The 13,669-nt window shown below is 48.0% G+C and overlaps 1 protein-coding gene across 3 annotated transcripts; it reads left to right on the top strand.

Moving 5' to 3' along the window:
* Positions 1-5: 5 nt before the first annotated feature.
* thap7 (THAP domain containing 7) lies at positions 6-12,672 on the top strand. Of its 3 annotated transcripts, none has more exons than XM_073033713.1 (5): positions 6-119; positions 838-938; positions 1,064-1,219; positions 9,662-9,784; positions 11,263-12,672. In XM_073033713.1, exons 2-5 carry the CDS (start codon positions 859-861, stop codon positions 11,981-11,983), a joined length of 1,080 nt encoding a protein of 359 aa, XP_072889814.1. In that variant the 5' UTR covers positions 6-119; positions 838-858; the 3' UTR covers positions 11,984-12,672. The 3 variants fall into 3 exon arrangements, with proteins under 3 accessions (XP_072889814.1, XP_072889813.1, XP_072889815.1); XM_073033712.1 differs by having other exon boundaries at positions 116-134; XM_073033714.1 differs by lacking the exon at positions 6-119 and adding an exon at positions 209-368.
* The last annotated feature ends 997 nt before the right edge of the window (positions 12,673-13,669 follow it).

Below are 13,669 nucleotides of genomic sequence, written 5' to 3'. Positions count from 1 at the left end.
CCCTCAACTCAGCCGCACATGCCGCCAGCTGGTCGGAGGTGCGCGCTGGGGTCGAGGTAGAGGGCACGTCATTTGTCGATGACGTCATTCGGATTGAACGTGGCCGCCATTTTTGTGAGGTCGGACTGGACAGAGTGAGGCAGAAAGCGCGCAGGGAGGGAGGGAGGGGATGAGAAGCGGAGGGAAGGGCAGGGATTTGCGGGTAGGATCTGCAGAAGGTGACAGTGGTGATAGGACGTGGGGAGTGTAGGCAGGTTTACATAAGGGAGGGGAAGCTGCCTGAGGGACCAGGAGGCACGGGAGAATGGAGAAGGGATTTGGAAGACGGGGGTGGGTAGAGACGGAGGAGGAGCAAAAGTCACAGAAGGGTAGGGGGCACGGGAAGACGAAATCGTCCTGGCAACCCCTCCCCCACATCCTCAGTCACCCTTCCAGCCTCCTTCTACACCCTTTCTCCTTGCTCCCCATCCAAACCCATTCTCTCCCTGCCACCCATTCCCTTCCAAAACCTCTGCCAGCCCCCCCCCCCCCATGAACTGCCCCACTGTTACCACCCAAACCTCAGCTATCTGGCTCTTCCCCTCTCCCTTTGATCATTTGGTCACCCTCCCCAACCTCCCAGACCCCTCCTCCCCCTCTCTTTTCCTCCCTCTCCTTGCCCCATCCTCTTCAGCCACCCCTCTTCACCTTGCCCACTGTCATTGTTTCCCTTCCTTGAGTGCTCCGTCTCATCACAATTCCCTCCCTTGTTTCTTTGTCCTGTTTTAACGTCCAGTATTTAGAACTGGGAGGAATGTGGATCAAAACATTACTAAAATCTTACTTGATCTGTCTCAGGCTACACCCAACCTGCCTGCTATGCCTCGTCACTGCTCTGCCGAGGGCTGCCGATCCAGGGACACAAAGGATTCAAGAATTAATGGCATCACCTTTCACAGGTCAGTACAGCTGCACCAAGACACCTCTGCTCCTCCTGCACACCTTGCCCTTCCCACCATCCTGAGCATACCTGCAACCTTTGACACGTTGCCATATCGTTTTTCAATTGTTCTGATCTATGCAGGTTGCCAAAGAAGGGAAAAAGTCAGCGTGAGATCTGGTTATTGAACTGTTGTCGTAAGAACCCGGATGGGACTGTTCCCTGGAAGCCATCCTCACAGTTTGTCTATTTCTGTTCAAAACACTTTGAAAGACAATGCTTTGAACTTGTCGGATTGAGGTAATGTGCAAATAGAACTAAATATTGAACATTTCTTTATCCTCTGTAAACTAGTCCCCCTTCTCTCCCCAACCGGCTCAGGTGTCTGACCCTCATATGCATTCAATGTCAACCTTCATTCAACCTTAAAGGAATATTCAGTAGGTACATTTGATGTCAGAGAAATGTTTATAATATACATCCTGAAATTCTTTTTTTTTCACAAACATCCACAAAAACAGAGGAGTGCCCCAAAGAATGAATGACAGTTAAGTTAGAACCCCAAAGCCTCCCCAGCTCCCCCCTCCCACGCGTAAGCAGCAGCAAGCAACGATCCCCCTCCCCCACCAGCAAAAAAGCATAGGCGCTCCCCATCAAGCACTCAAGCGTGCAACAAAGCATCAATAAAGACACAGACTTACAGTACCCCAAGGACTACTTGTTCACCCAGTAATTTGACATACCACAGGCTCGCTCTCTCTCTCACTCTCACTCTCACTCACTCTCTCACTCTCACTCACATAAGGGAAAAGGAGGTATCCCCGTCTCACAGCAAGAGGGGAGAAATAACAAAACAACTCACTGATTAACGATGTTAAAAGTCAGTTGTGTTGCTTTTTCCAAGCTCTGTGCCTAAAGATCGCAGGTCTCTGAGCACACAGCCAGCAGCCAGCTCACTGCCTTCGATCTTCCGTGTTCTCCCACGACACATCAGACGGTGGCACTGGCCTCGAATCCGCCCGTCTCCAGAGCCCCGGAAATCCGGCACCCTGAAAGCACGCTAGTCTTCCAGGCCGCATCCTCGGCATATCGAAAACCGGCCGGTCGTGAGGCCCTGTGAGTGGGTCAGATTTCTGCAAAGAACCTAAATCAGCATGTGACTCCAGGTCAAGGTCTTCAAAAGAACCCTGAAAAGAAAAAAAAGAGATACTAAAGCTAGAAATAGAGCTGATGCAAGCAAAGGAGTTGCTGTTAGGTGCCATCATCCTTAGCTCCGCCCCTCTGAACAAATATTCATGAATACAGCCAAGCGAAGCGGTGTTACTTTGGAGCCAAGGTGCAAAACACATTACCAACAGCACACAGCGCACATAGCACATACAAGATATCAGTAAAATACAGTCATGCAGAAAAAAATATTCCAAGACCCGGAGTTCATGAATGTTGCAGCAGTCTGCAGCTGAACACACTACAGATTGTCTCCACTCTTCTATCTTGCTGATGCCCAGTGACAACTGTCAGACACCTCCTCTTTCTTACCCCTCAAACAGGACCCCACTAAGGAGCACCAGGCCATTGTCTCCCACACCATCACTGACTATTAACTCTGGGGATCTCCCATCCACTGCCACCAACCTCATAGTTCCCCCACGCCACACCTCCCAGGTTTCTCCCTCCTACCCAAGCTCCACAAACCCGCCTGTCCAGGTAGATCCATTGATTCTGCTTGTTCCTGCCCCACTGAACTTACATCTGCATACCTCGACTCAGTTTTATCCCTCCAGTTCAGACCCTTCCTACCTAAATCCATGACACTTCACACGATCCTGATCTTTTCAGTGATTTCAAGTTCCCTGGCTCCGATCGTCGTATTTTCACCATCTCCCACCAGGAAGGCTCAAGGTTCTCCCATTTCTTTCTGGACACCAGACCCAACCAGTTCCCTTCATCCCCACTCCCCTCTGCTTAATGGAGCTTGTCCTCATTCTAAATAATTTCTCCTTCGGATCCTCCTACTTCCTTCAAACAAAAGGGTAAACATGTTCCTTCAAACATGGGCACTCGCATGGGTCCCAGCAATGCCTACCTGTTTGTTGGCTATGTGGAACAATCTGTGTTCTAAGCCTACAACAGTATTGCTCCCCAACTTTTCCTACACTACATTGACATCTGCATTGGGGCTGCTTCCTGCACCCATGCAGAACTCGTTGACTTTATCAACTTTGCCTGCAACTTCCACCCTGTCCTCAAATTTACCTGATCCATTTCCGACACCTCCCTCCCCTTTCTCGATCTCTCTGTCTCTATCTCTGGAGACAGCTTATCCACCGATGTCTATTATAAACCCACAGACTCTCACAGCTACCTGGACTATACCTCTTCCCTCCCTGTTACTTGTAAAAAAAAAATGTCATCCCCTTCTCTCAATTCCTCAATCTCTGCCACATCTGCTCTCAGGATGAGATTTTTAATTCCAGAACTAAGGAGATGTCCTCCTCCTTCAAAGAAATAGTCCAAGTTTTTCCTTAAATGTTAAAAGTGAGCCCGCATTTACCACTTCATCTGGCAGCTCATTCCACACTCCCACCACTCTCTGTGTGAAGAAGCCCCCACTAATGTTCCCTTTAAACTTTTCCCCCTTCACCCTTAACCCATGTCCTCTGGTTTTTTCTCCCTTAGCCTCAGTGGAAAAAGCCTGCTTGCATTCGCTCTATCTATGCCCGTTTCTGTGCTGTAATGTTCTATTGTTCTGTGGTTCTAAATGAAGAATTAATGCTGCCCGCAACCACATCTCTTCCATTTCACATACGTCTGCCCTAACCCCATCCTCCCCGCTATCCCACCTGCCTCTGCATCTAGCACATAATTTTCCATAACTTCTGCCATCTCCAGCGGGATCCCTCTACCCAGCACATCTTTCCCTCCCTACCCCCACTTTCTGCTTTTCGCGGGGATCGCTCCCCATGTGACTTCCTTGTCCATTCGTCCCTCCCCACTGATCTCGCTCCTGGCTCTTTTCCTTGCAAGTGGAACACCTGCCCCTACACCTCCTCCCTCGCCACCATTCAGTGCCCCAAACAGTCCTACCAGGTGAGGCGACCTGTGAGCCTGTTGGGGTCGTCTACTGTGTCCAGTGCTGCCAGCGTGGCAATGCCAGTGCATTGGGAAGACCCAGTGCAGATTGAGAGACCACTTCACTAAGCACCTACGCTGTCCACCAGAAGAAGCGGGATCTCTTAGCGGCCACACATTTTTAATTCCACTTCCCATTCCCATTGCAATATAGAAACATAGAAAATAGGTGCAGGAGTAGGCCATTCAGCCCTTCGAGCCTGCACCGCCATTCAGTACGATCATGGCTGATCATCCAACTCAGAACCCTGTACCTGCTTTCTCTCCATACCCCCTGATCCCTTTAGCCACAAGGGCCATATCTAACTTCCTCTTAAATATAGCCAATGAACTGGCCTCAACTGTTTCCTGTGGCAGAGAATTCCACAGATTCACCACTCTCTGTGTGAAGAAGTTGTTCCTCATCTCGGTCCTAAAAGGCTTCCCCTTTATCCTTAAACTGTGACCCCTCGTTCTGGACTTCCCCAACATCGGGAACAATCTTCCTGCATCTAGCCTGTCCAATCCCTTTAGAATTTTATACGTTTCAATAAGATCCCCCCTCAATCTTCTAAATTCCAGTGAGTATAAGCCTAGTCGATCCAGTCTTTCTTCATATGAAAGTCCTGCCATCCCAGGAATCAATCTGGTGAACCTTCCTTGTACTCCCGCGGTCAGCCCGTGGCCTCCTCTGCTGCCACGATGAAACCATGCTCAGGTTGGAGGATCAACATCTTGTATTCCATCTGGGTAGCCTCTAACTTGATGGCATGAATATCGATTTCTCAAGCTTCTGTTAATGACCCCCCCCCCCACCCTTCACTATTTCCCATTCCCCCCCCCCTTTCACATTATCTCCTTACCTGCCCATCACCTCCCTCCGGTGTTCCTCCCCTTTCTTCCATGGTTTTTTACCCCCTCCTATCAGATTGCCTCTCTTCCAACCTTTTATCTCTTTCACCAATCAACTTCCCAGATCTTTACTTCACCCCTCGTGGTTTCATCCTCCTCTTCCCCCCTCCAATTTCTTAGTCTGACTCCTCATCTTTTTTTACCAGTCCAGACGAAGGGCCTTGGTCTGAAATGTCGATTGCTTACTCTTTTTCATAGGCACTGCCTAGCCTGCTGAGCTCCCCCAGCATCTTGTGTCTTTTGCATGGTTTGTCTTCTGCTGAGCTAACACTGGGGCAGCGCCGACCCCGGCTTGGACACTGCATCACACTGCTCCTGGTGTACTCCAGTGGCGTGCTGAGAGCTGAAAGTGTTGCTGCTATTTCACTGCTATTTCACTGGCCACAATGGTTACACCTGCTTGTCTTTGCAATTTCCCACAGCCAATGGTTTGTAATCATTGAGTGCATTGCAAATGGCAGTAGCAGTTTAGTCACATGCATGTGTGTAGTAAAAGAAAGTGCCGATGCTACAATCTGGAAGAAAAACAGACCACGGGAAGAATTCAGCAGGTCAGGCAGCATCTGTCGAGCCAAAAGGTGTAAGTCGAGGTTTAGGGCGAGGCTGTGTGAGTAATGAGAGGGACACTGGTGCATCAGTGTTAAAAAGGTAGTGAGGGTGGGAAAAGTGAACAAAAGGAGAAGAAAACCAGATGTAGGAGAAGATCAGTGGGTGCGTGTGTTACCTGAAATTTGTTTAAAGAATGATAGTGTATGCAAGTTTGAGATGGCAGCCTCCAGTCACAAGTCACTTTAAACACTCCTTCCCATTCCCACACCTCTGCCTTCGCCATTACTGTGGAGAAGCTGAACACAGACCAGAAGAACATCTCGTATTCCAATTTGCTAGCTTATAACCCATTGGTATGAACATTAAATATTCCAATTTGAGGTTCTCCTACCCTCACTGTACCTCCACACACACTCCCCTTCCCACTTCCCCTTCAGGTTGCACCTACCAGCCTTTGTCTAAATGCCCAGCCTCCCCTCCCCCTTCCCCCCCCCACCCACATGGGTCCACCTGTCCTTCATCCCTTCCCCATCTGGTTCCACCAATCACCTCCCAGCCTCCATCCCAGCCCCACCCCGTCATGCTATATACCAGCAGACTTTCCTTTTCCCTCTTAGTCCCAATGCAGGGTCCCGACTGTCTCTGTGGATGCAGATTGACACATTACGTTTTTCTGATAGCGATTTTTTTTTTGCTCCTCATTTTGGAGGAGCAGCTCCTTAAATTCTGCCTGGGTAGTTTCCAACCTGTTGGCATGAATATTGAGTTCTCAAACCTCCAGTAATTACGCCCCTTTCTCCTTCACCATTCCCATTTCCCTCTCTCACCTCATCTCCTTACCTGCCCATTGTCTCCCTCTGGTGCCCCTCCCCCTTCCCTTTCTTCCATGGTCTTTTACCCTCTCCTATCAGATTCCCTCTCTTCCAACCTTTTATCTCTTTCACTAATCAACCCCAGCTCTTTACTTCACTCCCTCTCCCCTCCAGTTTCACCTGCCACCTTGTACTTCCTCCTCCCCTCCCTCCACCTTCTTAGCCTGACTCCTTTCCTCTTCCTTTCCAGTCCTGATTGAGGGTTTCGGCCCGAAATGTGCACGGTTTACTCTTTTCCACAGAGGCTGCCTGACCTGCTGAGCTCCTCCAGCGTTCTGTGTGTGTTGCTCCATTTTTTTTTGTTCTTCTCTGTAGTATGTTTTGCCCACTTTATAAAGAAGAGCACTTCATTCCACCTTGCCCCACTCTTGCAAGACCTTGGCCCAGTTTTCGAATTTTGTTGGTAATTACAAGCTTTCAGTACGGTGTTAGTTCCCACCGTCTGCCTCTTATCACCGATGGTACTATCAGATCTGGAGGCACACTCTGTTCCTTCCACAGATAAAGAGGAAGCCCGCTTTAGCTACGCTGGCCTGATTTTCTCCCTGGCCTATCTTTGGCTCCTCCTGCCTCTTCCCATCTGTACTGGAATGAAGTTGTCCCCATTTCTATTTTCTCCTTCACTCCCAATTCTCTCCACTGACCTCTCCTACTTGGTTTTTGATGTCTGACTTCCAAGCCTGGCCCTTCAGAATCCTTGGCCTCTTGCAAATCTTCCTTTTGATTTTCAGTTATCTCATCATCTGGGACATGCATTCCTCTCATCACTGCCATCAGGGAGGAGGTACAAGAGCCTGAAGACACACACTCAACATTTAAGGAGTAGCTTCTTTCCCTCCGCCATCAAATTTTTGAATGGTCCATGAATACTACCTCACTATTTTTGCACTATTTTACTTATTATTTAGTTCTTACTTTTACTGTGTCCCTCCGGGCTATGTGCTGAGCCTGTTGCTGTACATCCTGCTCATACATGACTGTGTGGCCAAACAGCCGGGTAATCACATTGGCAGGTTCACTAATGATATGACAGTGGTGGGGCTCATCACCAACAACGATGAAACGACCTACTGAGAGGAGGTGGAAGAGCTTGACGCCTGGTGGCAGTCAAATTGCCTCTTCCACAATGTCAAAAAGACAAAGGAGATGGTTATCGACTGGAGAACACACCACCCACACCCTCTTTATGTCCTGGGCCCAGCATGTAAGTACAATTACAAAGAAAGCATAGCAGCATCTCTACTTCCTTAGAAGTTAGCGAAGATTCGGCATGACACCTAATACTCTGAGAGTATATTGACTGGTTGCATTGCAGCCTTGTATTGAAACAGCAATGCCCTTGACTGGAAAATCCTATGAAAGGTTGCGAATATAGCCCGGAATATCACAGGTAAAACCCTCCCCTCCATTGAGCACATCTACATGAAGAGCTGTTGCAAGAAAGCAACATCCTTTATCAAGGACACCCCCACTACCCCGGCCATTCAGGAAGAAGGTACAAGAGCCTCAGGACTCACACCACCAGGTTCAGAAACAGTTAACACAAAGTGCACTGCAGATGCTGTGGTCAAAGCAACACGTACAACACGCTGGAGAAATTCAGCAGGTCAGGCAGCATCCGTGGAAACAAACAGTCAGCGTTTCGGGCCGAGACCCTTCGTGAATCCTCACAAAGGGTCTTAGCCGGAAACGTTGACTACTCATTTCCACTGATGCTGCCCCTGCTGAGTTCCTCCAGCGTGTTATACGTGTTGCTCAGAAACAGTTATTATCCTTCAACCATCAGGCTCTTGAAACAGGAAATAATGTCACTTAATTTCACTCACCCCGTCACTGAACTGTTCTCACAACCAGCGGGCTCACTTCCAAGGACTTTTCATCTCATGTTCTTGATATTTAATGTTTATTTATTATTATATTTCTCTTTTCTTTTGCATATTGGTTATTCGTCCATCCTGTTAGCTGTGATCTTTCATGGATTCTATTATGTTTCTTGAATTTACTGAGTATGCCCGCAAGAAAACAAATCTCAGGTGACACATGTACTCTGATAATAAACTTACTTTGAACATTAGAGGCACAGCAGTGGAAACTGAGCAGTTTCAAACTCCAGGCAGTGCACATCTCACACAACCTCTCATAGTCCTAGGACAAATCATACACAATTGAGCACGCTCAACAACTCCTCTACTTTCCGAGGAAGGTGGCTGAACTGTGCACGTCAATATTCATGACCTCCTAAAGGTGAACAGTAGAGAGCTTCATAACAAGCTGCATTACTGCATCGTGCAGAAACTGCGCTGTGGCAGATAGTCAAAACTGCCCACCGCAACACTGTCATCAGCCTACTTGCCATCAAGGACATACATGCCGGGAAGAGGCCAGTGACATCATGGAAGATCCCAGCCACCCTGTTAATGGACTGTTTGTCTCACTCCCACCGGGATGAGGCTATGTAGCATCCTCGTAGGACGTAGCCAGGACCACTAGACTCAAAATCAGCTACTTTCCCCAAGCTGTAAAGCTGGACAACACCTCCACCCACTAACCCACGCCTCCACATTCCCATCAACATACCGTACTTTATCAGAGTTCCCTTATGTACAGACACTCCTGTTCCTAGCAAAACTTTACATACATATAATCAATCCATGAATATAAGCTAACATATATTTATTGTATTTTTTATTATTGTATTCTTTATCTTAGTGTGTTTTTATACGCTGCATCAGAACAACAATTATTTTGTTCTCTTTTACACTTATGTACTGGAAATGAATCAGAATCAGGTTTATTATCACCGGCATGTGTCGTGAAATTTGTTAACTTTGCGGCATATGCAATACATGATAATATTGAAAAAAAGGTAAATAGAGTACAGTAAATATATACATATATTAAATAGGTTAAAAATAGTGCAAAAACAGATATTTATTTAAATGAGATATTGTCCATGGGTTCAATGTCCGTTCAGAAATCGGATGGCAGAGGGGAAGAAGCTGTTCCTGAATCGCTGAGTGTGTGCCTTCAGGCTTCTGTACCTCCTTCCTGATGCTAACAGTGGGAAGAGGGCACGCCCTGGGTGCTGGAATGACATGAAACAGTCTTGAACCTTGTAGTAATTTTTATGTCTTCTAGTGTATTCTTGCCACAAAACACATGTCAGCAGTAGTAAGCCTGATTCTGATAATCATTCTGTTTTCAGTCATGTTCCTTACAGCAGGACAATGCCATTGCATTATGACTTTACCTGTGTCATTCCATTTTGGAGTTTCATGGTTTACCTTCTGTTTTGCAGTGGTTATCACCGGCTGAGAGATGATGCTGTCCCCACACTGTTCCAACCCGGTCCCCGGGGAAAAGTGGCATTGCCCAGAGCGAGCAGAGAAAAGGCAGCAGAACCAGTGGCTACCAGTGAATGGTGAGTGGCTAATGCCTCAACACCAGATTGTTGACCAGAAATCAGAGTCCTGTTCTTCCCTGCTGTCTCTTGTGGCTGAGTAGCAGCAACTAGAAAGTTGGTGTTGTCAATATAGAGACTGCACAGTCTTCACTGTACAACTAAATATAAAAGTTCCCTGAAAGTGGTGTTGCAGGTGGAGAGAGTGGTGGAAAAGGCATTTGGCACACTGGCATTGGTCAGGGTATTGAGTGTAGTAGTTGGGATGTTAAGTTTGAGTTGTACAACACATTGGGGAGGCCACATTTGGAACATTGTCCAGCTTTGGTCATTCTATCAGAGCAGGGTTTCTCAATCCTTTTTATGCCATGGACACGTACCAAGGGGTCTGTGGACCCCAGGTTGGAAATCCCTGTGCTACAGGAAAGATGTCATTAAGCTGAAAAAACTGCAGAGGAAACTTGTGAGGATGTTGCCAGGACTCAAGTGACTGAGTTGTGGAGAGATTGAGCAGACTGGGACTTTATTCATTGGAGCACAGGAAAACAAGGGGTGATCTTGTAGAGGTGTATAGAGACATGAGGGGCATAGGTAGGGTTAATGCACGCTCTTTCCCAGGGTCCTCCAAGAAGACAGCAACCTTGTCGTAGGGTTTGGAGGCTTGTGTGCCTCAATGACCTAGAGGGCTATCTTGGTTGGCGTCAGGGCCTTTTACTTTGGCTCTTGGTAGGGTCACCCATGTCAAACAGGTTAAAGGGTAGAGGCCAGACTGAGAGTGGTCCACCGGTCCTCCAGGATCGGGGGTTCAGCTGAGGACTAACAACTCTGACTGCTCAAAAGAAATTGTTTCAGAAACAGCAATGAAGAATCTTGTATAGACAGAGGTAAATGAACTTCATTGCTGCTCTTAATGACAGTGGTGTAACGGACAGGTCAAAAAAATAAATTCCCAAGGTGGGGAGATCAAGAATGACAGTTTGTAGGCTTAAAGTAAGATGGGAGAGACTTGATATGAGCCTGAGGGGCAACCTTTTCACCTAGATGGTGGTCAGTGTGCGGAATCAGCTGCCAGAGGAAGTGGTTGAGGCAAGAACATTAACACGTTGGACAGGTATGTGGATAGGAAAGGTTTCGAGAGATGTGGGCCTAATTTGGGCAAATGCAGTTAGCTTAGATGGGAATCTTGGTCAGCATGGATCAGCATGGGCTGAAGGGCCTGTTTTCCTTGCTGTATAACGATGACTGTACTGCCACTGGATCAGTTATGATATTACATATGGTATCTATTGTGGTTTGAGTATAGATGTCACTTGAGGCAGAATTTGGGGTTTTCTCTGATAACATTTTGGATGAATATCAATGAATTCATGCTGTAAGAGTGTATCAGAGAAAGGGCATAGATGAGACATGTCTGTGTGTCAGGAAGGGAGCAAGTTGGTACTGATATATCACCGTGAAGCTTCCCTTGTATTAAACCCCATCTCCTGTCTCTCTCCCAGCCTCACTAACGAAGTTGCCTTACCTGACGTGGATCTCGGGAATCCCAGTCCCAGCCTGGAGACGAGCTTCTGCATTTCCCAGGATGCTCCTGCCTACGTTCTGGATTACTCCGTTCCTCAGGAGACCGTGAATGGAAGCGTCTGCCCGGACAAAGTGTTGCTAACCGAGGTCCCGCTTTACTCGAGCCAGGCTGAGCTGGAGTCCTCGGCGCCCACGGTAATATATCTGGTGGATACGGAGGCAAAACCAGTGGAGTTCAGCAACAGTGCAAGCACTGAGGAAGCCTCCAAGGACGTCTCATTGACTCAGCCCGATGTGATGACTGAAGTGTCGGACAGCTGCCAGGAAGAGCCACACAATGTCAGGACTCCCATTCCCATTGATTTGTATATGGCACGCATCCCCAGCGCGTCCCCGAATCCAGCGGCTCACGTTTCTGCCGAGCACAGTTACACTGTGGGCTGCCCGCTGGTCTGGAAGAAGAGAGCGGAGGCCCTGAAGGAGGCCTTTGAGAAGGTCAATAAGGATCTGCGTGCGAGCAGGAAGCGGGAGAGCCGCCTGAGGGCCCGCATTTCCTCCATCCTGAGGGCACGAGGCCAGCGGCTGCGAGACAAGCAGCTGAAGCTGGACTTGGCTGGCGATCTGCCTTCGCAGGTAGAAATGTTTGAGGTCCAGGTGATGGATGAGACTGTCGGCCTTTGCAGCCCACTCACCAGCTGAACTGAGCTGAGCCTCCGGGACGGAGCCCAGAGCGCAATGTGCGGAGAGCTGTCACACAAAGGTGGTGGAGAGAGACGGGGGAAGGAAGTATACCGCGGGCGCGCGCGTGCGTGTGTGTGTGTGATTGATAAGGAGGGGTGAGGACATGGGAATGAAGGGAATTTAGTAGAGGAGGAGATGGGGACATGAGTGTTCAGGGTGGAGAGTGTTTGGTGGGAAACCAGGAAAGATAGAGCTGGAGGAAGGTTCTGTGAGGAAAGGGGATGCAGAGTGTTCCCTGAGTGGAGGGCTTAGCAGAGGTTTTCCGGAGGAACTAACGCATATTGAGGATCAGTTGCTGGGGGTGGGGTGGGGCTTGGTTGACGACAGGAGGTCTCTGCGGAAGGTGGGGGTTCTGGGTGAGGAGAGAAAAGTGCGAGTCCTGGCTGATGAGGTTAGCAGGTGAGTCGGGCAGGAACGTTGGGGGAGAGGTGGGAAGGAGACAGAGAGAGGAGAGTTGAGGAGGATGGGAGAAGAGATGAAATGGTATGGTAGGAGAGGGAACTATGTGACAGCCATCGTCATTGTTCTGACGCACCAAGCTGAACAGGAGGGCAGTTATTTACAAACAGTTGCTCATTTTTGTCTGGCGCGAGATGTATCTGTTGTATATGATGCTTCAGTTAAAAATAAAGTAACTTGGAACATTACGATGGAGAACTTCAGTTCTACAAAGCTGCAGCACACTTCATTATATGTTCTCACCTCCTGTTCTGTCTCGTTGGCTCTTGAAGTTGTAAACTTGGATTTTACTTGATTTTGTGGAGGTCAGCAGTGTTTGCCTACAATGGCCATCATCGACTCTGCCCTCTCCTGCCGTGTGTACCTCTGCAGGGGTCTGACGGTGAGAGTTAGGATTTTCTTTCGTCGTTCAGCCAGGAGGATATCATTTTCTGTAACCAAATCAGATCAAAGTTCTAAGTAAAATTATTATGGAAGTACATATATGTCACCATCCACAGCACTGAGATTAATTTTCTTGCGGGCATACTCAATAAATCCATAATAGGATCAATGAAAGATCGCACCAACTTTAGCATTCAGTGTGCAAAAGACAACAAACTGTGCAAAAATCAAAAAATAAATAAATAAGCAATAAATATCGAGAACATGAGATGAAGAGTTCTTGCAAGTAAGTCTGTAGGATGTGGGCACATTTCAATGATGGGGCAAGTGAGGTTGAGTGAAGTTATCCCCTTTGGTTATAAAAGTGAATTTTTGCAATGCAGCCTGCTGAAACACCCTGGTTTAAAATATGCTGGTGATCTCTCCCCCCCCCCCCCCCCTTTCATATGGTGTTGACGTGCATCAGTGCTGGGAGATCGACTATCCTGACATGTTTTGGCTCCACAGCCCCACAGTGATCTACCAAGGTTGTGTGAGAATCTATAGATTGTACAGCAATCAAAATAAGTCACAATGATTAAAATACCGCATCCTACAGCTGACCTTGTGTGGCACAGCACTTGGTTGTGTACACAAGAGATTCTGCAGGCGCTGGAAATTCAAAACAACGTGCACCACGATGCTGGAGGAACTCGGCAGGTCAGGCAACATCTATAGAAATGACTAAACAGCTGATATCTCAGGATGAGACCCTGCATCAGGAATGGAAAGGAAGAAGCCAGAATAGGGAGGAGGAGGATG

Source organism: Hemitrygon akajei, chromosome 31 (genome assembly GCF_048418815.1).
Source record: "Hemitrygon akajei chromosome 31, sHemAka1.3, whole genome shotgun sequence".
In the NCBI taxonomy this organism is placed as follows: domain Eukaryota; kingdom Metazoa; phylum Chordata; class Chondrichthyes; order Myliobatiformes; family Dasyatidae; genus Hemitrygon; species Hemitrygon akajei.
This window is presented reverse-complemented; position numbering and strand designations above follow the sequence as displayed.